The sequence below is a fragment of the Octopus bimaculoides genome, chromosome 15, assembly GCF_046866305.1.
Source record: "Octopus bimaculoides isolate indiv1 chromosome 15, ASM4686630v1, whole genome shotgun sequence".
Classification (NCBI taxonomy): domain Eukaryota; kingdom Metazoa; phylum Mollusca; class Cephalopoda; order Octopoda; family Octopodidae; genus Octopus; species Octopus bimaculoides.
Genome location: NC_142942.1, coordinates 38,050,197 through 38,075,318, shown reverse-complemented (window position 1 = coordinate 38,075,318; position 25,122 = coordinate 38,050,197). Strand labels below are relative to the sequence as shown.

The 25,122-nt window shown below is 33.7% G+C and overlaps 1 protein-coding gene across 1 annotated transcript in view; it reads left to right on the top strand.

Annotated features, from left to right (window-relative positions):
* Positions 1 to 25,122, top strand: part of LOC106875431 (protocadherin Fat 4) — a 483,503-nt gene that overhangs the window by 212,378 nt on the left and 246,003 nt on the right. Inside the window, exon 15 of the mRNA XM_089363753.1 lies at positions 14,628 to 14,757. Coding sequence (XP_089219879.1) covers positions 14,628 to 14,757 — 130 coding nt within the window. The remainder of the gene's footprint in view (positions 1 to 14,627; positions 14,758 to 25,122) is intronic.

Here is a 25,122-nt window from a genome sequence, read left to right as displayed (position 1 = left end):
TATGTATGCATATGCTTACATATATATGGATAAATGCATCTAAGTATATATATAGTGAGAATTTGCAAAAAACACAAGAGACGAAGACGGGTGTGTAAACAACAAACAGATGAATTACTTTAACGCTTGGGAAGTGAGAAAGTCTTTTACATTTGAAGCCTACGCTCTTCAATAGAAAAGAACACAGAAATAAGCAGAGAGAGAAAACAGAAAAATGTTTACTAGCTAGCGATCTATTATATATATATATATATATATATATATTATGCATGAATATTTATGCGTATGTATATGTATATGTGTGTGCGTGTGTGTGTGTATATATGTGTATATATATATATATATATATATATATATATATATATATATATATATATATATATATATGTACTTCTATATTTAAGGGATGAGGTATTATGTACATTATTTATATTTGACGGATATATCAACCAAAACGTTGTTAACACAACGTTTCGGCTGATATATCCTCCACCTTCATCAGGTGTCTTGGGGAAATTTCGAAACTGGGTTCTCATTCCTAAGGCATTTTTTGATGTTGTTATTATTATTATTATTATTAAGGTAACTGCCAGGAATCGAACTCGGAATCTAGGGGTTAATAGCCCCCGCTCTAAACCACGACGCCATATGCCCGTGAGAACAAATATCCATCAAATATAAATAATCTAAGTAATGTATATATATGTATATATATATATGCATATATATGTATATATATATATATATATATATATATATATATATATATATATATATATATATATATATATATATATATATATATATATATATATATATATATATATATATATATATATATATGTATATATATGTATATATATACATATATAAGTGTATATGTATATGCATATATAGATGTATATGTATATATATATTTGTGTGTGTATATATGCATATGCATATATATATATATATGTGCATATATATATCGATATATATTTGTGTGTATATATATGTATATATATATATATATATATATATATATATATATATATATATATATATATATATATATATATATATATATATATATATATGATAGCCTTGTGAGTGGATTTCGTACACGGAAACTGAAAAAAGACTGTCGTATATATGTATATATTAGTGTGTGTCTGTGCTTGTACCTCGACCATTGCTTAACAACCGATGTTGCTGTGTTTACGTTCCCATAATCTACCGGTTCGGCAAAAGAACCTGATAGAATAAGTACTTGACTTACAAAGAATAAATCCTGTGCTCGATTTGTTCGACAAACGGCGGTGCTTCAGCATGGATGCAGTCACATGAGTGAAACAAGTAAAACAATAAAAATATCCATGCCATTTTAATCTCGAGCAAGGCCGGGTATCTCTGCTAGTATATATATATATATATATATATATATATATATATAATATATATATATATATATATATATATATATATATATATATATATATATATATATATATATATATATACACACAAGCATAGCTAAGTGCCCACTCGGTGCGCTACAATTTTACCGTTGAGTTTTCAGCTATTATAGTTAATTACATGAAACTCCCACTGTTGCGGGGTCCAGTGCAGTCTGAGAATGGTTGTAACGTAATATAAGAAGCACGACAATAATGAGAGTAAATAATATGTGTTTGAACTCAGTGTTCCTTTATGTCATCTTTTTCATATTCTTCAGTATTCGGTAGCATATATTTCTGGTTTTTATCCGGTTTTGTCCGATAGAATTACAGATCAATAGCTCAGCAGGATTTGCTATATTTAGTTACGTCGTTATGATTCCGGGCTTAAAATCCCTCCAAGGTTAACGATTTTGACATCCGTCTCTTTGGAATTAAGAAAATACAAACGAGTAGCTTTCATTTGTTTTGCATCGATCTACAAGATATAACAGCCAAATCTCTCTCAAATCAAAATTTCTTCATAAATAAATAATTTTCTCATTTATAAATAAATATTTCATCTTTTCGGATGAATGTTTTTCATGGTGGACGTCATCGGTCAACGAAACCTTAACCTCAACAGTAACTAATAATAACAACACATTGACTTATTTCTTTCAAATACTTGAAAACTTCATCTCAAATTTCACTTAATTTCCTTCGCGTAATTTAAAGCTGTCATCTTGTGAAAAATACTTGAAACAAGTCCTTTTCACAAACCTCTTTATTTCGTAGGCAGATTTATTTTTATGGATCTTAAAATAAATTTTTATCTCCTCTCACCATGCCTTCATTATTCTTCTGCTTTCTCAGTTTTCCGATTTGTGTCAAAATCAATTGGTAATTTTCTCGAGATAACCTCTTTTATATTGTTGCTGAAAGGCAATCAGAGATGAGCAGAATGCAAACTATTTCTGTATTTGCCCGATATTATTCATATGACAATCCTGAAATCTTGTTGATTACAGGATAACTAAATTTTTTATATCGTTGCAATTTTTCTCTTCTGTTTATTCCATTACAAAGCATCTTATTTTATATTACAAAGGATTTCCTTGCTTTCATCTTTTCTCATCCAATTTAAGAAATTTCAGCAGGCATACATTACATTTTATTTCATATCAATACACTATTTTAGCAAACTTAAAACAAGTTTTAAAATATTTCTTTTTCATCGCTCACCCACTCACTTCATATATAAATGTGTGTGTGTGTGTGTGTGTGTGTGTGTGTGAGTGTGTGTGTGTGTGTGTGTATAGATAGATAGATAGATAGATAGATAGATAGATAGATAGATAGATAGATAGATAAACTACTTGATACAGTCACAAAATTTGAAAAAGGATTTCGTTAAAATAAAAGCTATTACTTATATAAAAGAATCTTAGAAAAACTGAATGCGACGAACCTTTTGGAAGCAAGTTCTTGTAGAGTGTGTATAAGAACTTTAGAATGTTTAAATCGAAGTGCTTACATTCACAATACGAAAACTTCCTACCAAAATGTTTGTACCATTCCGTTTTTATTTTCAAAATTTACATCGTTAACTTGAATTAAACGAATCTTTCTTCACATACACTCACACTTATATATGTGTGTGTTTGTGTGTGTGTGTGTGTGTGTGTGTGTGTGTGTGTGTGTGTGTGTGTGTGTGTGTGTGTGTGTGTGTGTGTGTGTGTGTACATGGATTATATATATAAATATATATACTTCTTACCAACTCAAACATCCTTAAGCATATTCAAACCCGTATGAAAGCTGTTCACATTCGACTATTTTTCAATTTGTCATGGAGAAAAGGTCTTACTGTAGACAAATAGGTGGAAACACACAAAGTGAGTCCGAAGCTCTCTCTACCCAGACTGATGGACGCATGCATTCCAGATTAGTTATCCTCTCTTTTGCGTCAAGAAAACTAGAAACGGATATTCTGTATCTAAACAATAAGAATGTTCTCTGTATTCTATCGATTGCTAGTTTACCAACGTCTTTCGAAGAAACCCCAAACGAAACACATTATCCATGATTTTCCTCCTGTTAATAAGTCACAGGCAATGTGATACACATGATTTCTAAAAAAGAATAGAAGAGTGCTGTTCACGATAAACAATGACAAGAAATTTCATGAACTTCATGAACTTCATATTCTGCGAGAAAGAAGTAATAGAAGCTTGCTTCCCAACCACATGATTCGGCACCACCAAAGCCTTGTGAGTGGATTTGGCAGACAGAAACTTAAAAGAAGCTCATTGTGTGTGTGTTTGCCTCTGTGTGTGTGTGTGTGTGTGTGTGTGTGTGTGTGTGTGTGTGTGTGTGTGTGTGTGTGTGTGTGTGTGTGTGTGTGTGTGTGTGTGTGTGTGTGTGTGCGTGCGTGTGACCCATCACCAGTCGAGAACCGGTGTTGGTGTATACATGTCCCCGTAGCTTAGCGGTTCGGCAAAAAAGACTGGTAGAATAAGTATCAGGCTTAAAAAAATAAATACTGGGTTCGATTCATTCGACTAAAAATTCTTGGAGGCAGTGTTCCAGCATGGCTGTAGTTTAGTGAGTGAAACAAGTAAAAGATATGAATTTTACGCATCATTTTCCTTGCAATTCCTTAATTTCAAATTGAAATTTATAAGCCTACTTCGTATCGTGGGAAAATGTTAAAATATTTATTTACTGTAAAGTAGCTGTGGTCGTTACAGGAACCTATGTGCATTAGATAGTAATTTAATATATATATATATATATATATATATATATATATATATATATATATATATATATATATAACATTGCAACAATCAGGGAAATACTATGCTGAGGTAGATTTCGAATTGTGAAGTAGAATGATATGAATGCATTGTCTCTGAATATTTTGCAACAATAATAATAATAATAATAATAATAATAATAATAATAATAATAATAATAATAATAATAATAATAATAATAATAATAATAATAATGGGCTGCAATAAGGGTGGAGCACTTGCAGAAAACTGCATTGCTTGAACCACTCGAATACTCTGGATGATGCTCGAAAAATAAGGGGTGTTACCTTAGTTCACTGATAGTGAACAGCTGACACCGTAGTACATCTCCAGCGTTAGAAGCTGTGCAAAAGCATGCCTTAACACACTTCATGCTAGAACAACAATAATGTAGACGTAGTCTAACAAGCAATGACCTAAATATTATAAAACTTCATCAAAATTCGACCACTAGAGGCGTTGGTAGGTATAATTCGTTATAGGCATATATAAGATAAAATCTCATATAAAACACTATAAACAATAATAAAAATGGAGAAGTGATGTTAAAAGTTCAAAATAGAATTTAATATCTACATACGACCGTTGCAAAAGGTAATGCAAATATGTAAGACAAGAACATTAATGATAATAATAATAAAGTTATGTATCACCATTCTCGTCAGTGTAGAAAAATTTAAGAAAAACAAAAAAAACGTATTAGCAAAAGAATCTAGAAGGAAAAAAACAAATACGGTAATACGGACAATCTGACCGGAAATTTGCAAATAACTTTCAAAACGGGAAAAAAGAAGAGAAAGAAAAACATGTCTATGTATTTTCGAGTCTATCTGTGCAAACAACTATAAACTAATCTGGCCAACGGATCACAATGTAACCTCGTGGGCATCGGTGCCATTTTCCTCTTCCTCCGTTTTTCCATTCTCCGAACTTTCTGTCTTTCCGACGAAGGGCTCCGTCCGAAACGTCATACTCTCTCTCCTTCCTTTCCCGAGCGTCCAATAACACTATCCGTATCACGTCCTCACTTTGTTGTTTTTTTTGTTATTGTTTTTTGTGTTTTTTTTAACTTATATATTTAATATATCCGTTGGCCAAATTAGTTTATAGATTTTAACATCTCTTCTGCATTTTTATTATTGTCTGTAGTGTTTTATATCAGATTTTATCTTATATATGCCTATAACGAACTTTTTACTTGGTATCTTTATATTTTAATAGCTTGCTCTAGCAGGCTATCTTTTTGGATATGATGAATATTTATTAGAAATATTTCCTCTTTTTGGCCTCCTCAAAAAGTTTGAATTATTCTACTTGAACTTATTCTTTCTCTCATATATATATATACATACACACACACACACACACACACACACACACAGAGGGTTTGCAAATCCAATGGGGGTCTTAAAAGACATGTTAGGATCCACAATGAGCAGAACTTACTTGCAGGTATTGGTAGTGCAAATAAGAGGTGCAATCTGTGTGGGTGTTTTTTCAAAACACTGTCTGGTTTAAAAAGCCACATCAGACGCCATGAAAGGGCTAAGGTGTAGGTGCAGGAGGTGGTCAAACTCTGTTTAAGGAGTAGACAACCACCATATATATATATATATATATATGTATATATATAATAAAATGTAACAACAAAAAAATGAGACCTCGGTATTAGAGAAATAGAGGATTATTTATATATAATTTACAACAAACAGTAAAAGGTTGTCATTGTAGTACTTGGAAGCTACGATACATTCTCATCGGCTATTAAAAAACGCTATAAAACACCGTTAAGTAAAAGGGAAGTAACTCTAATAGGTGGAAAAAGAAAAAGAAAATACACGCAACCATATTCTCATGATACATAGACATAAACCTCCTGCATTCACAATGTCTATATACGTACACACTCACACAAACATGGATACGTAAATGCATACATACATACACACATACATATATACGAGGTACGTATACTTGTTTGTGTGTGTGCATGTACGTATACATGTTTGTGTGAGTGTGTATATATGTAGACGTTGTGTACGCAGGAGGTTTAAGTCTATGCATTGTGAGAATATGGTTGCGTGTATTTTTTATCATTTTTCTATTTTCACATATTAGAGTTACTTTCCTTTTATTTACCGTTTTTCATAGTGTCTGTTGCCGTTAATAGCCGACGAGAATGTATTGTAGCTTTTCACTCCGACATTCAAAACTCCGAGTATTATAATGACCTTTCACTGTTTGTTCTGAATTATAGCTATTACTCTTACTACCTCTCCTTCACTGTATTACTATTTTCTCTCCGCTCTCTGCACTGATACTACTCTTTCTTTTTCTTCGTTCTACTGTTTTACTTGTAGGTGGCTATTTTGTAAACAAAAGAATTGCTTTTTTAAATTTTCGCTTGATATTACCATATTATTAACTTTGAATTAGGACATTTATTACTCTTTAGTAGATAATATATCAGTTTGTAGATATTCATTTTTAACTTTCTAAATTTTCAATTAGATAACCCTATTATTTTTGTAGGTAATTTTTGTTTCATTAAATTTATCTGTGTTTACATATTGTGAATTGAAACGTAAATGAAACGCTGGAGTGGTTTTTTATATACATTTTTCTGGTCTTGAACGGTCTGGTGTTCCAGTAATTTTTCATTCTATTTTATTTGTTCGTTCCCGTCTGGGCTATGAAAGGTCTTTTTATATTTATGCTGGTCGTAATTTTTCTTACTAATATGTAATTCCTGACGAAGAATCTAATTTTTATTTCAAGAAGAGCTTTTGGTTTTTGTCTTTCGAATTTATTAGACTCAGAAACAATTTGTAGAATTTATATTGGATCTGTACCAACTTTATACTTGCCTTAAACTTCATATATATATATATATATATATATATATATATATATATATATATATATATATATATATAAAGAGAGACAGACAGACAGAGATACTACGCGTAGGTTATTCACTTACTGAAAAATTATATAAAAGCATCTTTCCTTTTGCATCTACATAGAATTTTTGCAATCGATAGCTTTTACCATTCTATTAGTGCCTTCGATATATTTTTTCTGAATACTTACAAACCTCCTCGGAAACAATTCATGAGACATTTATTGTATGTGGCAGAAAAATTATACGAAATAAAAATAAACTGTTAACTCCAAATTTCGTGGAATATGGTAAATAATGACTGCTTGGCAAAGAAATCTTTTTAACGTCAGAAATGTTTTAAAAGCAGAAACACATTAAAAGAACACAACCACACATACATGTATATATATATGAATATATATATATATATATATATATATATATATATATATATATATATATATATATATATACAAGCACGCGTAGAAGCGTATTCATATATGTCTGTGTGCGTGCATAAATGTGTTTCTTTGTATATATATGTATAATAATATTTATAAATATACATACATCATATATATGTAGATATGAACGTATACTCATGTACATAAAATTTATATATATATATGTATATATATATACAGACTGTGTCCGCCACTATCCATGACCTCATCCTCTCCTCTCGTCTCCCCACCACCGCCTCCAACCTTATTGTCCGCACCCCACGCACCCCCACCATTTACTTCCTCCCCAAAATTGTTTCAGTCATTTGACTGTGGCCATGCTGGAGCACCGCCTTTAGTCGAGCAAATCGACCCCAGGACTTATTCTTTGTAAGCCTAGTACTTATTTTATCGGTTTCTTTTGCCGAACCGCTAAGTTACGGGGACATAAACACACCAGCATCGGTTGTCAACCGATGTTGGGGGGACAAACCCAAACACACAAACATACACACGCACATACATATATATATATATATATATATATATGTATATATATACATATACATACGACGGGCTTCTTTCAGTTTCCGTCTACCAAATCCACTCACAAAGCTTTGGTCGGCCCGAGGCTATAGTAGAAGACACTTACCAGGGTGCCACGCAGTGGGACTAAACCGGGAACCATGTGGTTGGTAAGCAAGCTACTTACCACACAGCCACTCCTAGTGTATGTGTGTGTTTACTTACGAATGTAAATATGGCTACATATATTCCTGAGGAATTAGATGTATTCATATATAGATATATATATACATGTGTGTGTGAGTATATATATATATATAAACATACATATATATATATAAATATACATGCATACATACACATATATATAGAGTGAGATAGAGAGAGAGTTTTGCAATATTAGTCTTCATTTTCCTTTTTAATCATCGCCTCTCCATTTTTTTACTACAATTATTGTTATAGATTCTCTGAATATCCAGCGTTTTTAGAAACATCCCAATGTAGCTTCGGCAGATGTTGGCGTTGGGGTGGGTAGGAAGGAATAAAAATTAATCAACATCGTAAAATACGAAGACGCATACGTAAATTTTGTAAACGTATGTGATCTTGAATGACGATGTTTTAAATTGTATTCTTATCCACCAGCTATTCTTTTCTCTGCAAAGTTTGAAACTACTAAATTATATAAAAGTTTCGAAACCAAATTTTATAACAGTACATTAGATTACTTTGAAGACACAATTTCAGCAAATAGTCTTTGTAATATTATTTGCATCAAAATAGTTTTGAAATATGTCTAATAAGCAGTTGCTTCCAGGTTTATATCACCGTCGATTTCTGCAGATTCCACTACATTCAGTTTGGGTTTTGGACACTTTCTTTAATTTTTGTGTATTATTGAGAAACCACATTGCCTCTTTGTCTCTCCAGCTTCTTTTCTATTTCATCTTTAATTTCATTTTCACTTTCTCGATAATGAAATAAATCGCACTCTTAAAGTAGTGTAATGCGCCAGTTTTACTTTTTTAAATTTTGTTACATATTTTCTAAATGATAGAGGTTCATAAGCCAAACCAAATTGAAATTTTAGGACAAAATATACGAGACACTTTAGTGTATATGAAGCAGGTGCTTGACCCCATCAGGAGATAATATCAGCGCCAGTATAAGTGCAGGATCTTCAATAAGTTCAAAACATATATCATACAGAATTGCACGCTGGAAAAATGTTTTAATCTGGATTAGTTTTCAGCAGTGGTGAAGATGAAAACAGCAAAACATCTAAATACAAACGAAATCAGTATTGTGTCTTCAAAAGCAATTGAAGAGTTGGATTAGTTGTGAAAGAAAGTGGGGTAACGTATAGATAGACATACAGACAGACGGACAGGCAGGCAGATGTGGTGTTGGACCCGCCCAACACATCCCAGTATGATGATAACGAGGAGGAGGAGGATGTCTAAAGATTTTTTTCAGATTTTATAATCTTATGTTTGCTGGCACAATGATTGTATTTTTCATCCCAAATCTCATTAATGTTTGGAATGTGTTTGGTTTCCTTTATGAATAATATAAACTCTAACCTTACCTCGAATTACTGGATTTAGATTTACGTTGTAATTCAAAAAACCAGTCTACTGTATAAACCCAGCGGTATCTGCATTTCATGAAGGATGGCTTGTTGCTAACTATCTAAGAGAGATAACATATGGGAAACTTTAATTTGTTGTTAGATGTTAGTACCATTCCTTTCGTTTTCCTTATGCTAGTCCCGAAAAAGAAAAATGAATTCATCCCAGCGCATTTGCTTTTTTTCGTTTTAATTTTTTTGTTTTTCTTTTCTCTAGTCGTATGATCTCTGTGTACACAAAATGTCTTGTACATCAAGTTGATCTGACTTTGTGAAAGATATATTGCTTGACTATTGACACATCATGTTCCTCGATAAAAAGCTCCATTTGAATGTATTTGCCCTACGGATACAAATTTAAGGAAATTATGAATAAAGCCCTTAGGGGATAAATAACCATTAGCTTACGAAAAGATAATTTTCTAATCGAAGAAAATCGATAATATAGAATGAGATAATAAATGACAATTTAAACATTAAAATACTAGTGTAGTCTTAACGCGTAGTCTTAACGCGTAGTCTTAACGGTATTCAACTCACGAAACGTTGTTTTCTTTACCTAAGCATTTCATTTCAAGATTGCTCCTGTTTACTCAGCTGTAATGAGTACCATGCGGATACTGAATGCAGCCCTCTTTTCCACAGACACAACCTAATGCTCTGCTGGATCAAGATCAATGGGGCTAAAGGGATTTCTCTCTCTCTCTTTCTCTCTCTCTCTCTCTCTCTCTCTATCTCTCTCTCTCTCTCTCACTCTCTCTTTGCTTGCAACAAATAGGCACATCAAACAATTAGCATCAGCATAACACATGCTCCTATACTCACTCGTCATTGGCGGCTGGCCGTGTTCTACTGTTGCAAGACAAAAATGCTCTAAAAAATATCATAGCTTGAAGGGTTTTATGCAGTTCAGCTGAAATGATCAGATTTTAATAAGCCGTGTAAAAAAAAATGATTTCTATGTCGACTATTGTACATTATTGCATATTTAGTTAATGATTGCCTAATCCCTTCTTCGACAGGTAGAATAAAGCCTACGCTTACCTGATGAGGTCATAAGACGACCAAAAAGATTTTGAAGTTATCTCCCATACTTGCTGACTAATATAGTTACCGACTAATATACTTATTTCTTGTTATTTTATCTCTCGTGAATGTTTATTAACTGAACTAATATGCTGTATCTATGTAGAATCCTTACTGGTATCATATATTTTCTTTAACACTAGCATTAACGGCTTGGATGGTGAGAAAAGCCAATAGTTTAAACTAGCAACAAGCTAGAGATAACTATTATTTACTCAACAATTCTCACTTTTTTATAGCTTCGTTCTTTTTAAGTGTAGACTGTAATTCAAACAAAATTTCGGTGTGTCGGTGGTTTTGTGACCGATTTGTATTTCCTAACATCAATCAATCAGAATTAATGTATCTGCTGCATGTGTTATGCCAATAACAATAAACATTTTTTTTGTATCTGTCACTTCATGTTTTGTCTCCTTTGGATCATCTTTTACTTGTTTCAGTCATTAGACTGCAGTAAGTATGGAACACCGCTTTGAAGCTTGAAGAAATTTTGCCGAGCGAATCGACTCCAGTACATTATTTTAAGTCTGGTACATAGTCTTCTGGCCTTTTTAGTCGAACTGCTAGGTTACGGGGATGTAAACACACCAAGGGGTTGTGAGAAAAAACATAGGCACAAAGACACGCATGCATAAAGATATATATATACGACAGGCTTCTTTTAGTTTCCGTCTACCAAATTCACTCACAAGGCTTCGCCGAGGCCATAGTAGAAGACACTTACCCAAGGCGCCACGCAGTGAGACTGAATCTGAAACTATATGGCCGGGAATGAAGCTTCTTATCATGCAGCCCGGCCTGCGCTTTATATATATATTTCATATTTTTATCTTTTAACTTTTCATAGAGAGATTTCTTTCAGACTTAACTACCACTTATTGTCATAGTTGGCCACCACGTATTTTAGGGGAAAAGGGACACAAATCAAGACAATTACTTCGTAGAAAATGCAAAGATAAGGCACATCAGAAAACACTGATGCTTTAGATTTTTAATTACTCTGGCGGCGTTTCCATAATGAAATATCACAATGAAAATACTAATTGAAATGAATTTACTTAATTTTGATCTATCATCAGCACAATGCTACAAACGTCGTGGAGGGAACAGTCAAGAACGAGAAAATCGTCCTTCAGTATTTGACGGGTACTGATGTTACGAACTAAGAGACAAAGTGAAACTCACTGAATTTTCACTCAGAATGTAAAGAGATCTAGATAAATGTCACAAGGTTCTATGTAGGTTACTGCAACAATTCTACCAATTTACTAGCCTGAGATGTTAATTTTAATAACAAGAACAAATGTTTATTCTGTTATTCTTATACTTGATTCAATAATTTCACTGTGGCCACGCTGGAACACCGCTTTGAAGGGTTTTAGTTGAACAAACGGACACCGGGGCATATGTTTAAAGCCTAGTACTTATTGCATCACTCTCTTTAGCCGAACTGCTCAGTTACGGAGACGTAAAAGCACCAAAACCAGTTGTAAAGCGATGATAGGGGGACAAAACAGACACAAACACACACGCACACACACACACACAGACATAGATATATACATGTATCACTCTCTTTGACCGAACTGTTGAGGTACGGAGACGTAAACACACCAACACCAGTCATAAAGCGATGATAAGGGAACAAACACACACACAAACACAAACATAGTATATACATATATATACTTAATTCGAGGAGGTTAAGGCTTCATTAGAGATTATATAATTCAAGGTATACCACTGGTTTAATCCGTATCATATATAGTGGTAAAGCAATTGGTATATGTTTAGGATTATTGAATTCCTTTAATACTGAGGGAAAAACAAGAAACTAAAATATATAGATGGAGCTTATTGGATTAATGCGAGATATATATGCGACATGATAGTAATAGAGGATGGATAGACATTTGAGAAATAGCCATTGTAATGCATGACCAGTGGGACTTGTTTATTGACCGTTATTGATTAGGGTATATAGGTGCATATTTAAATACCGCTAAGATATTAACGAAATTAGGATAGGAAATGTTAAGTATATAGTGGCTCATACGTATTTTGATTGAGCATATGTGTGCAAAAATAGACATGCATATGAACACATATGTTTGCGCACATAGATACATGCGTATAGTAAAAACAAATACATAATCACATGCATACACATGCATAAAATATATTCAGAAGGATGCATATGGATACAGAAACCACGCATATAGAAATAGAGAAAATGGTCAAAAGACAGCGGAAAGGGGGCTTTGGGAACAAAAAAAGATCTAATAAGTATCTAATTTATAGATATAGCATTAAGCTAAGTGAAATAATAGTATATGCTTAAAAACAAATTTTATTTGATATTAATAATACTAGACGGTAGGAAGACATGTGGAGGACATATTAACCAAAGATAGGGGAAAATAGAAGAATACGATTATTAATAATCTGTAATTACCTATGTTTAAGGTTGGTGTGCACCAGCTTCGATATAAATAAAAATAGATGTTATGCTAATAGCACTAGACAGTTAGAAACTAGGATGAAAATATATCGAGGTTCACATTAAGAAGTTAATCACTATAAGGAAGGTATTTGGTAATTTTGATACGTGTAACAGGTGTGATGTTTATATTCTAAAATAACCAGATAAAGAAAGAAAAATAAGAATACGGTAATTTAATTATCTATATATATTTTGTGAATAAATGTCGGTGTGCAACGGTTTGGATATACAAAAAATAAGTTACAGGTGTAAATTCTGGATCTGTTACGTATCCAACTAATTAGGATTTGCATTAAGCAATTTATTAAAGGAAGGTATGAGGTCTAAAAATAAAAAAAAGGGAGACAGTTTGTTAACTTTGAATGACTAATCTAGTGAATATAAATAATGTCTAAAAATACATTAAAATTTTAAAAAAGGGAGTGTGTCGTATGTGCACTGTGTTTCACATGAGTACAATAAATATAGAAACAAAATATGGATCAAAACATATATTTCATGAAAATAAACAAGTAAAATCAGTGAGTTAAAAAAATTCATACAGGTACATATATAACATATATCTATGGGGATGTCGAAAGAGAGAGGAACCATACACCGTTTATATCTATAAATTCAGGATCAAATAATCAAATAAATAGAAAAAAATAAAATGGTAAATAAAGTATGGTAATAATGTAGATATAATGAAATAAAATATATATTATATTTAGAAATAAAAATATAAGATGCAAGTTAAAGTGAAATAAAATTAAAATAAATATTGATATAAAATTAAAATACAATAGATAAAGGAAAAAATTAAATTCTAAGGATTATTCTTATTTTTCTAGTGAGAATACATATTTGAGAGGATCAAGATGGAGGATGGATGGAAGTTTTTAAAAAAATAGTCGTTATGATGCATAAGAAGAGGGACTTACTTATCGACCGTTAATTGATTAGAGTATGTAAATAGATATTTAAAATGCAGCTTTGAGATTAAAGAAATATATCAAATATATGCAGGCATATCCATCTGGATACATAAATTCCACACAGATAATGCGGCAGAAAAGCTGGCATGGTTAAACATTTGAAAGACTCGTAAAAGCTTGTAGATACTTAAGGTTACAGCTATTAACCCGCTACCAGCATAAATTCTACAAGGAATAAGAACGAAACTGTGTCAAATAGATTATTATTATTATTATTATTATTATTATTATTATTATTATTATTATTATTATTATTATTATTATGATACGGTTTCTAACGCAACAAATCCTTTCCTTCACTCTATATTCAGAACCATATCGACATTCTCTTCTCAACAGGTCAGCTACAGCTGAAGTATCTGTCAACGTTCTCGAAGCCAATGACTATTCTCCTCACTTCGAAACGCCACGTGTATCGGTGTCAATAAGTGAAGCAACAGCTATAGGATCGAGGGTGACGAAACTACAAGTATGTATTTTATACACGCTGCTACAAATATTGTTATTATTGGTATTCGTAACTCTCGTTGTGATTATATTTCTACAATTTTTAAACATTATCATCACTTTTTTATTCTTTGTTTATGCATTAATTTTTGTCTTTCAAAGAAATTATTTCTCTAATACACTCTTCTGCTGCTGCATTTTTACACGTGTTCCTTCATTATGATCGTCTGTCCAGTACAATGAAGTTTCTCACGTTCGCTTCTACAGTTCTTAGAGGTGACTGTGTGGTAAGAAGCTTGCTTTTCAACCACATAATTTAGGGTTCAATCCCACTGTGCACCACCTTGGGCAAGTGACTTCTACTAAAGCCCCGGACCAACCAATTCTAATGTGTGTATTTAGAGAGAAGCATGTCGCATATGTGTGTGCGTATGTGTTTTTCGACCACCACTGCTCTTGACACCCGGTGTTGGTTTATTTCGTCCCTATGAGTTATTGTTACAGCGATACTATAAGTAGAGGATCAGTTAATTGTGATTTTATCCAACCCCTCTGATTCAAACACTTATTCCAGCGGTCTTTCAGATTTTTTAAGCGCTGTAAAAGAACACAGAAGATTGGGACTCCAGCCAAGCCTTCCTTCCATAAATTTTTTTAAATCCACGAACTTATGACCAACCATTCGTGTATAGATAGATAGATAGATAGATAGATAGATAGATAGATAGATAGATAGATAGATAGATAGATAGATAGATAGATAGATAGATATATAGGTAGGTAGGTAGGTAGGTAGGTAGGTAGGTAGGTTTCTTTATTAGCCACACAGGGCCGAATACAGAGGGGACAAAATACAATGTAGAGATTTTCTTTTCGAAAATAGAAAAAAAAGGAGAAAAATAAAGTTCCGATCAAAAGGTATCGTGAGAAAAAAAACGATCAAGAGGGATCTGTGCCAGAATTAAACTTAGTACATGTTGAAAGTTCTGTTTATTCTAAGAGCCACCCCACTCTACATACTCAGAATTATTCCATAAGCAGTGATATTTACAATGAAACGTGATTAATGAAATATGATTAATTTGAATTAATCAAATTCATGATTTATCATAAACTGAGATTGATCAAACTTAAAAGTTAACATTTTGAAGAGCTCTTGTGATAGGCATAACGTGAAATCGTATATTAAATGTCTTACTATTAGAAATGCGAAAGTCACATGGATTCTTGTCTTCAGCACATGTAGAACTGGAATCTTAAAATGCGCCATAATATAACTAAATGACAATAATGAAAGTGAAGAAAGAATCGTTCAAATCTCTGCAGTATTACTACTGTCACATGTGCAGCATTATGATTAGTAAGTCTCATATTCTGAAACTGTAAGGATTAGTTCAAATATTAATATCCGGTTTCTGTCAACGTTACTGGTTGAAATGAAAAACAGCTCTAGAATATTGCCCAATGAAATGCGTGCATTAGTGCTATAATGTAGTAATAGAATAACTAGAGCTGTGCACGTGGATAGAGATTGAATACATCCTAATTAGATATGGTGTCACAATAGAATTGGTTTTAGTTTATTTATCTATTTCCTCTCTGCAACTAAATAGGTTAATCTAGTTAAATATTGATCCAAGAATTCAAATAATTATAGTTTTCAGACAACACGTATATGAACATAAGACGCCTCTCTGTGAAAGAACATTCTCAAAAGACAGATGGTATACGTATACTTCGAATATATACCATTCATTACAATACACATCAGAATATGGTATTAAACATACGCACGCACGCACATACACATGTATATTAATGTATGCATTATCTCTCTCTCTCTCTTTATATATATATATATATATATATATATATATATATATATATATACGTCATTTAAAAACTAAACGTCATTTATCGTTATCATCTGCCGTCGCACATAATGTACAAAGACACATTGAGTAATTCTATTCTGGTTCTTTTGTCCACAATTGATACACACACACACACACACACACACACACACACACACACACACATACATATATATATATATATATATATATATATATATATATATATATATATATATATATATATATATATATATGCGCGCGCGCGCGCGTGTGTGTGAAAAGGTTGAATTATATTTCAACCTTTAATTTGGAGGATTCCCAAAAAACTGCGATTCCTGATAAAGATTCTTCATATTTTGCTGGTAGCGTACTGGTGCAAGTTTGCGAATATGAAAAGTAATACTTATATATAGTGTGTGTTATGAGAATTTATTGAAAGATATCCCATAGAACTCAAAAAGTTTGTTAAAAATGGAGAAGGGATGTTAAAATTTGAAAGAATTTTAATACATACATGCGATCGTTTCAAACAGCGATATTAAAACATGTAAATTCATGACATATATATATATATATATATATGTATATATATATATATATATATATATATATATATATATATATATATATATATATATATATATATATATATATATACGCATATATATATATTTATATATGCGTGTATGTGTGTGTGTGTATGCGTATATATCTTATATAAAAATAGCAAGTTTAGTCGGATGAAAAGACTCCGGTACTTATTTTTTTTAAACCCTAATACTTACTCTATCGGTCACTTTTGCCTATCCGCTAATTTACGAGTATGTAAATGCACCAACACTGGTTGTCAAATTTTCGTAGGTGCGTGTGACACATCAGTCTTGTGAGTTGGACATATCTTACATGTCCACGAAAATTTAAGTTATATGGAGCATTGCCAAACTGTTTAGTACATATAACTTAACCGTAATGTACTGAGTTCTACTTTCGTTTGTTCATTAACTCACAGATACATACATACTTGTGAATGATACGCATTCTTTGATTATTTCGCTTGTTTTTGTCACAAAACTGCATCCATACTGGAATAACAACTCTAAAGGGTTTAAAGAAGTTGATTATAATACTTATCTTAAATTAGTACAAGAATCTGGCGCTGCAACCACTTGGTTTCGCGTTCAGTTTTATTATGCAGCATCTTGCGTATTTTATATGGCTGGAAGAGTACCAAAGGACTGGTGCAGTGCCTGTATAGTACCACTGTACAAGGGAAAAAGGGATAAATGTGAGTGTGGACATTTTGGGGGCATAAGCCTGTTGTGTGTGGTTGGTAAACTGTATGGGAGACTCTGGTTGTTAGGTTGAGGAAATAGACAGAGGGTAGACAGAGGGTGTACTAGTGTGGTTTCAGGAGTGGAAGGGGGTATACAGATCAAATAAGACAGATGTGTAAGAAGTTTTTGGCAAAAGGGAGGGGGGTGTATTGGGCCTTTATGGACCTAGAGAAAGCATATGACCGAGTGGATAGGGATGCAATGTGGCAGTTGTTGCGGTTGTATGGAGTAGATTGTAGGTTGTTGAGAGCTGTTCAGAATTTTATATAAAGAATGTAGGACGTGCATTAGTTTGGATGGTGAAGTGCGTGACTTGATGTGAAAGTGGGGGTTAAGACAGGGTTTTGTAATGTCTCCGTAACTGTTTGATTTATATATGGATGGTGTGGTGAGAGAGGTAAATGGTAGAATCCTTGGTAGGGGAGCCCAAATGTTGAGAGAAAATGGAGAGAAATGGCAGGTGAGTCAGTTGTTGTTTGCTAATGATACATCACTGATAGCGGCTTCGGAAGAGCAACTGAGGAGACTGGTGGTAGGGTTTGGAAGAGTGTGTGAGAGGAGGAAACTGAAATTGAATGTAGCTTAAAGTTGAAATTGAATGTAGCTTAAATGTTCGAGAGATGTAATGGCTGGTAGGATGGATGTGAGTATAAATGGTGAGATGGTAGAGGAGGTGAGTGTTTTTAGCTATCTGGGATCACGTGACGGCGGATGGGGAGTTGGCGGAGGAGGTGGGATACAGAGTGAGGGAACAGAGTAAGATACTTGGAGTTGTGAAAGATATGCTGAGAGATAAAGGGTTGAGTATGAAAGCGAAAAGCCGTGTGTATGACAGAGTGATTGTACCGACAATGTTATATGGTGCAGAGACGTGGGGAATGAGAGAAGAGGAAAGGAGGCGACTGGATGTGTTTGAGATGAGATGTCTGAGGGCTGTGGTTAGTGTGACACGGGTGGACAGGATGAGGAATAAGGAAGTGTGAAGACGACCAAGAATGAGAGAAAAACTAACACCCAGATTGGATAGACGAAAGTTGAGGTGGTTCGGCCACATGGAGAGAATGGATGAGGAGCGGATGATAAGGAGAATGATGAAGGCTGAAATTGTAGGTAGCATAACCAGAGGCAGACCTCGGTTTGTGTGGACGGATGGAGTGAGGGAAACTTTGGTGGTTGGAGGTGTTGGAGTGAGAGAGGCAAGAGAGTTTATAAATGATAGGAAAGCTTGTTGAATTTGTGGATGGATGAGTGAATTTTGATGTTACTCAAAGGGGTACGGAATCAGCATGGTACGGCGGGGATAAACCAGCATATACTGTCAGGCACCGCTGCTGATATTGGGGATTGCGTTCTATGTTTGATCCGAACATAGAACGAGGTTCGTCCGTTTGAACTGAGAAGTGAATGGAAGGCCTGATGTGTGTCTTGTTGTGGCTACCCACTCCCAAAAGAGTATGGGAATAGGCCTGGGTATATATATAATACCGTCTAATGCTTTCTGAGCGAATTAGATAGACAGAAACTGTGTAGAAGCCCGTTGTAGATATGTGTATGTTTGTCTACCACTGCTTGAAAACTGGTGTTGGTTTGTTTGCGTCCCAGCAGCTTAGCGATCCAGCAAATGATACCGATAGAAAAAATATCAGGCTTAAAATATACACTGAGGTCGATTTGTGCGGCTAAACTTTTCAAGCACTGCCCCAGTATGGCAGCAGTCCAAAGACTGAAACGAATAGATGACAAAGATGCTAATTCTTTCAGTCTTTTTTAAAGATAGGAGCAATGTATACAATAATTTCATCAAGTCAATGGAATTAAACTTTTAGTTAAAAATCTTTGATTCATTGTCTGAAAAGTAATAATTTCTCATTCCTCTGAATGGAACTAAAACTTTTCGGCATTACGTAAAACAAGATTATTGGGGAAGCAACCTTAGATGTTTCTTGTCAATGAAATAACTTCAATATTAAGAAAAATCTATTGTTGCTTCCACTTTTGTTTTGCTTCACATAATGCTAAGTAGCTTCTGGGGTGAAACGAAAACTATAAAATCAAGCAACTAAACAAAATTATCAAAATTCAATATGCAGAAACAGCAACCAGCCGTGATATTTAAAAATAAGATATTGACTGTTTTTCTTTGGTGAGTTGGAGGTGGGATGCGCAGCAATCAAAACCATTGTGAAAATCTAGAGGAGATACAATGCACGAAAGATTACATTTTTAACACCTAAATTCCCAAAGAATATATGATCAGTTCTTTATAAAGAGATGTCAGAATGTGCTTTACATTACCCGCAAATAATTTCTAACTCTCGGTTCACTAGCATGCACATAAATAAAGATTGTTATAAACGTGTCAATAGATACATCATATGCTTTGGAGGTAATCTAGAAAATAGACTGCAGCTGTAAATTCTAGCTCATATTCCAGTTCACTGCTTTCTTTTATATTCCGGTCTCATAGAACAAGGATATTATTCTTAACAATAAACTTAGAATATAGTTATTTGGATTTAGCTTTTATTTTTGAATCCTGAAAGATTTTTCTATACGTTTTTGTTTACAACTTCATGAAAATATCTATATTTCATAAATCTCTTGAGTTATGATATAAAGCTTTCATCGGATAAAAAAAAAACTTATGAGATATTTTGTGACTCTAACAGCGGTTGAAAAATTTCCTTCGTCTATTATTTCCGTTCTGCTGTTTCTGTTATGAATTGCATTTTAATTTATATAACCATACATTCTAGTATAGCTGGACTGAATCAGCTGACACTATTGTATATGTTCTTTGTATTCTGCTATAAAAAAAATTATTTTACACTACGTAGACGTAACGTCTGCTTAACACAAGTGAATAAAAACCTTTATGTTGCGGAAACGTGAAAATGATAACAATAAGGGTTGATAATGCCTAACGATGGTATTGTCAGAAGTAATAGGAAATTTGCGATTAAGAATATTGGTTTCTTTTAATGACCCAAAATAAATTTATCCAAGGCGGATATATTGACCACACAAAGACGAAACATTTTACAATACATTCTTTTTAGTGCTGTATTCAAATTTCACATAGTTATCATTAGTCCTTCGTATGTTGTTGAAATAAATAGTAAAACTGTTAAATCGATTCAATTAACGGTTATTTCTCACAACAATTTGTCGTTTCCTTGCAGTAGTGATTGAAATCCTTTTATAAATCAAAGACATTGACCAAGTCAATGTGAAGATGAATTGTTGTTGCTCGGCATATATTCTAATGTTTTATTGTTACTAGTAAGGGTAACACGGAATACCTGGAGTCCTTCGATTTTTTTTGGATTGTTTCTTTTACTCTTAGTTTTCCATGATTATTTTTCATAATCCATTCTGTGTAAAACTTCACTGTTTCTGTAACTTCATCTTCAAATGTCCTCTCGTCCATTGCCCTTGTGGCAAATAAAGAAACTATTACTATTCATATTATATGTTTGACTTTTGCTTTGTATTTGTACGAGTTGACTCCAAGTCTCACCCAGAGACCTCAAGAGGTAACAAGTTAGAAATTCAAGTTGGTGTTATGCCTGTGATATCATATATTTGGTTTTGGACAAAGTATTATTCTAGAGAGTGTTTAAGAAAACATAAGAAAATTATAAGTTTGTTTTAAAATTTGAGATTACAGAAATAGTATTTTACGTAGGAAATGGGCAGTTCCCATGAGCACTATCTTTTGAATTTCTGCCATTTTGGGGTTTCCTGGTATCTGAGCTAGGTAGGAATCATTGTTATCATTCCTAGGGTACCTATGACAACAGGTATTGTTTTAGCCTTGAAGTTCCACATTTTTGACAATTTCTATTTCAAGATCTTTATACTTGCTCAGTTTTTGGTAGGTCTTGACAGATACATTTATGTCGATTGGGACATTCATATCAATGAGAAGCATGATCTTTGTCTGATGTCTTTCAATATAATGCCTTGCCTATTCGCATCTATCATTCTGTCAGTTTGAGCGGTGAAGTTCCAGAGGAGTGAGATGTGATCATTTGCAAGCACTGGAGGTGGTTTGTGTTCCCACCAATTTTTATCATGGGGCAGGTTCAGATTTTTGCAAATTACCCACTGTGCTGCTCTATCATGATTGTTGAGATACTATATCGGTGCAAGAAAACTGCACATGGAGACAATATGATCAATGTTTTCATTTTGTTGTTTCCATACACGACATGTTGGGCTACTGCCGTTCTTTAATATGTTGGCCTGGTAACTCCTTGTATGTCGGCATTGATCTGGGGTTGCTGTGATAAAACATTCTGTTTCTGATTTTAAACCAGAAGACACTAACCATTGATGGGTAAGTGCTGTGTCAACATCAGCATTATTAGTTCTTTTTGGGTATTTGCTATTCAGATTTTTTTTTTTTTTTTTGCCATTTGTCAGTAAAAATATCTGAGGCAACAGTTTTAGCCCGGGTTTTCATACGCTTGGCTTTTTCTGTGCTTGTTTCAAGTACGTCTAATTCTGGGATTTGTTGTATTTGGAATTCACTTAAATATTCCTTTGCCTGTTTTGTTACTGAGTATGATGCTTTCTTGTTTTCAAGCTTTAAGACAAGTTTTAACAACCAGTCATCAGGGAGAGAGGAAAGGATGAATATTCACAACAGTTGTGGATATTAAAGTTTGTGTGTTTGAAAAGTGTAGATATGTCGTAAAGTTGTAAATTTGTAAATTTCTTAACTTATTTTGAAGGGAATTTTAAATACTCACAGGATATTGTAGATATTCCAGTCTTTGAGAGTTATTTTTTCCCCGTTGTCCTGCTGGGTCATATTAGTGTTTCTATGGCTTTCGGCTACTGAATGGTCAGAGCAGCGAGGAACACGTCCAGCCGCTGTCAAGGCTGGTTCTCCTATCTTATTATTGTTTTATCTCAAGTTTTGTTAGAACTCCTGTAGTCTTGCATGAGTAGTTCATTCATTCATGCTGAGATCAAAAATATCTTTTGCCTTTCGTGTGTTTCAGTCATTTGACTGCGGCCATACCGGAGGGTTTTAATCAAACAAATCGACCCCAGGACTTGTTTTTTAAGCTTAGTACTTATATTATCGGTTTCTTTTGCTAAGTTATGTGGACGTAAACACACCGACAGCAATTGTCAAGTGGTGGTGGTACTAGACAAACACACACACACATACATATACGCATGTTGTTGGGAAGCAAGCGTCTTACCACACATCCACACCTGCACATATATTTATATTCTTATTCTTATATAACCCAGTACTTTCAAGAGAAGGGTTAAGTACCAAGTGCTCAACTGGTACTTATTTTATCGACCTCGAAAGGATGACATGCAAACTCGACCTCGAAGGAATTTGAGCTCATAATGTTAAGACGGACGAAATGTCGCTAAGTAGTTTGTCCGGTGTGCTAAAGATTCTGCCAGCGTGCCTCCTTAATAAGAACTAACGGGACCCATGAATATTTCACGGAATTAATGGTAAACCTATCGGGTTATTTCTGAAAACTTTATCCAAAAAGCTGAGACCGTAGCCTGTGTTGTGTCTGTATGGAAAGATAGTCGCTCGTCTGCTACTCATTGAAAAGTGAAAGAAATTGGAATACGATGATTACTTAATGCACTTTATATACTTTATGCACAATTATATAGACTTAATGTTGTTGTTGGCACTCCGTCGCTTATGACGTCGAGGGTTCCAGTTGATCCGATCAACGGAACAGCCTGCTCGTGAAATTAACGTGCAAGTGGCTGAGCACTCCACAGACACGTGTACCCTTAACGTAGTTCTCGGGGATATTCAGCGTGACACAATGTGACAAGGCTGACCCTTTGGATTTCAGGCACAACAGAAACAGGAAGTAAGAGTGAGAGAAAGTTGTGGTGAAAGAGTACAGCAGGGTTCACCACCATCCTCTGCCGGAGCCTCGTGGAGCTTTAGGTGTTTTCGCTCAATAAACACTCACAAAGCCCGGTCTGGGAATCGAAATCGCGATCCTATGACCGCGAATCCGCTGCCCTAACCACTGGGCCATTGCACCTCTACTTATAGACTTAATACACAGCATTCATAAAATAAATATTCACTCTTATTTTTCCCTTTTCCCCATAAACAAAAAAATATCTTGTACATATGTTTCAGCCTTTAGTTAAATTGTATATATCTGCCACATAAATAAGAGTGAATATGTCACAGATTTGCACTTATGCGTATGCATTAAGTGATAGGTAATATAAAAAAAAAACTTAGTTCAATTAAAATAAAATACAGTTTTTACTATGCAGTCACCACCAGCAGCACCTGTGCCACTACCAGCATCTACATCTCCACCACCACCACTTCCATCTCCACCACCATCATCATCTCGTTCTGTCCTCTCTCTTTCTGCCTTTTTTAACCTCAACGACAAAACATCACCCCTCTGGTAAAATTATATTTTTAACTCCCCTTCTCTACTTTTAACTAACTTTTTTGTCATGTAATAAATATTACGTTCCCCCGACCTCACGTTACGGACGCTTCTCTCTCCTTTTTTTTTTCTTTCGTCCCCTTTCTGTCTCACTCTTCGCTTATCCTCTTTTTCTGTCTTCCTTTTTTTCTCTCTCTTTTCTTTCTTCCTTTTTTCTCTAATCACGTGAAAGAGTTACCAACGCACTAAGTCACGCAATGACAAGCAGAATTAATATACGACAATGATATTAATGACAATAGCTTCAAATTTAGCTAGTATTTGAACGCACGCGCCTCAAACGAAATACTACTAAGCATTTTTTTCGGCGTGCTAATGATTTTGCTGACTTGCGGCCTTATGAAATAATAATAATAATAATAATAATAATAATAATAATAATAATAATAATAATAATAATAATAATAATAATAAGAAGAAGAAGAAGAAGAAGAAGAAGAAGAAGAAGAAGAAGAAGAAGAAGAAGAAGAAGAAGAAGAAGAAGAAGAAGAAGAAGAAGAATACCACATGCTGTGATGTGCATTTGTATTCGAACTCAGACGATGTAGAGAGAATTATACAACGTGACACAAATCAGATAAAGAATTCATGTTCATTATTATTGGAAGACAGCATGAAAAATTTTGTTCCGACTTATGGATTATATAATAGCATTAGAAAGAAATGTTAAAAAGAATGTTGTAGTTTTTTCTTAGAAATGGATTTTGAAACAATTAAT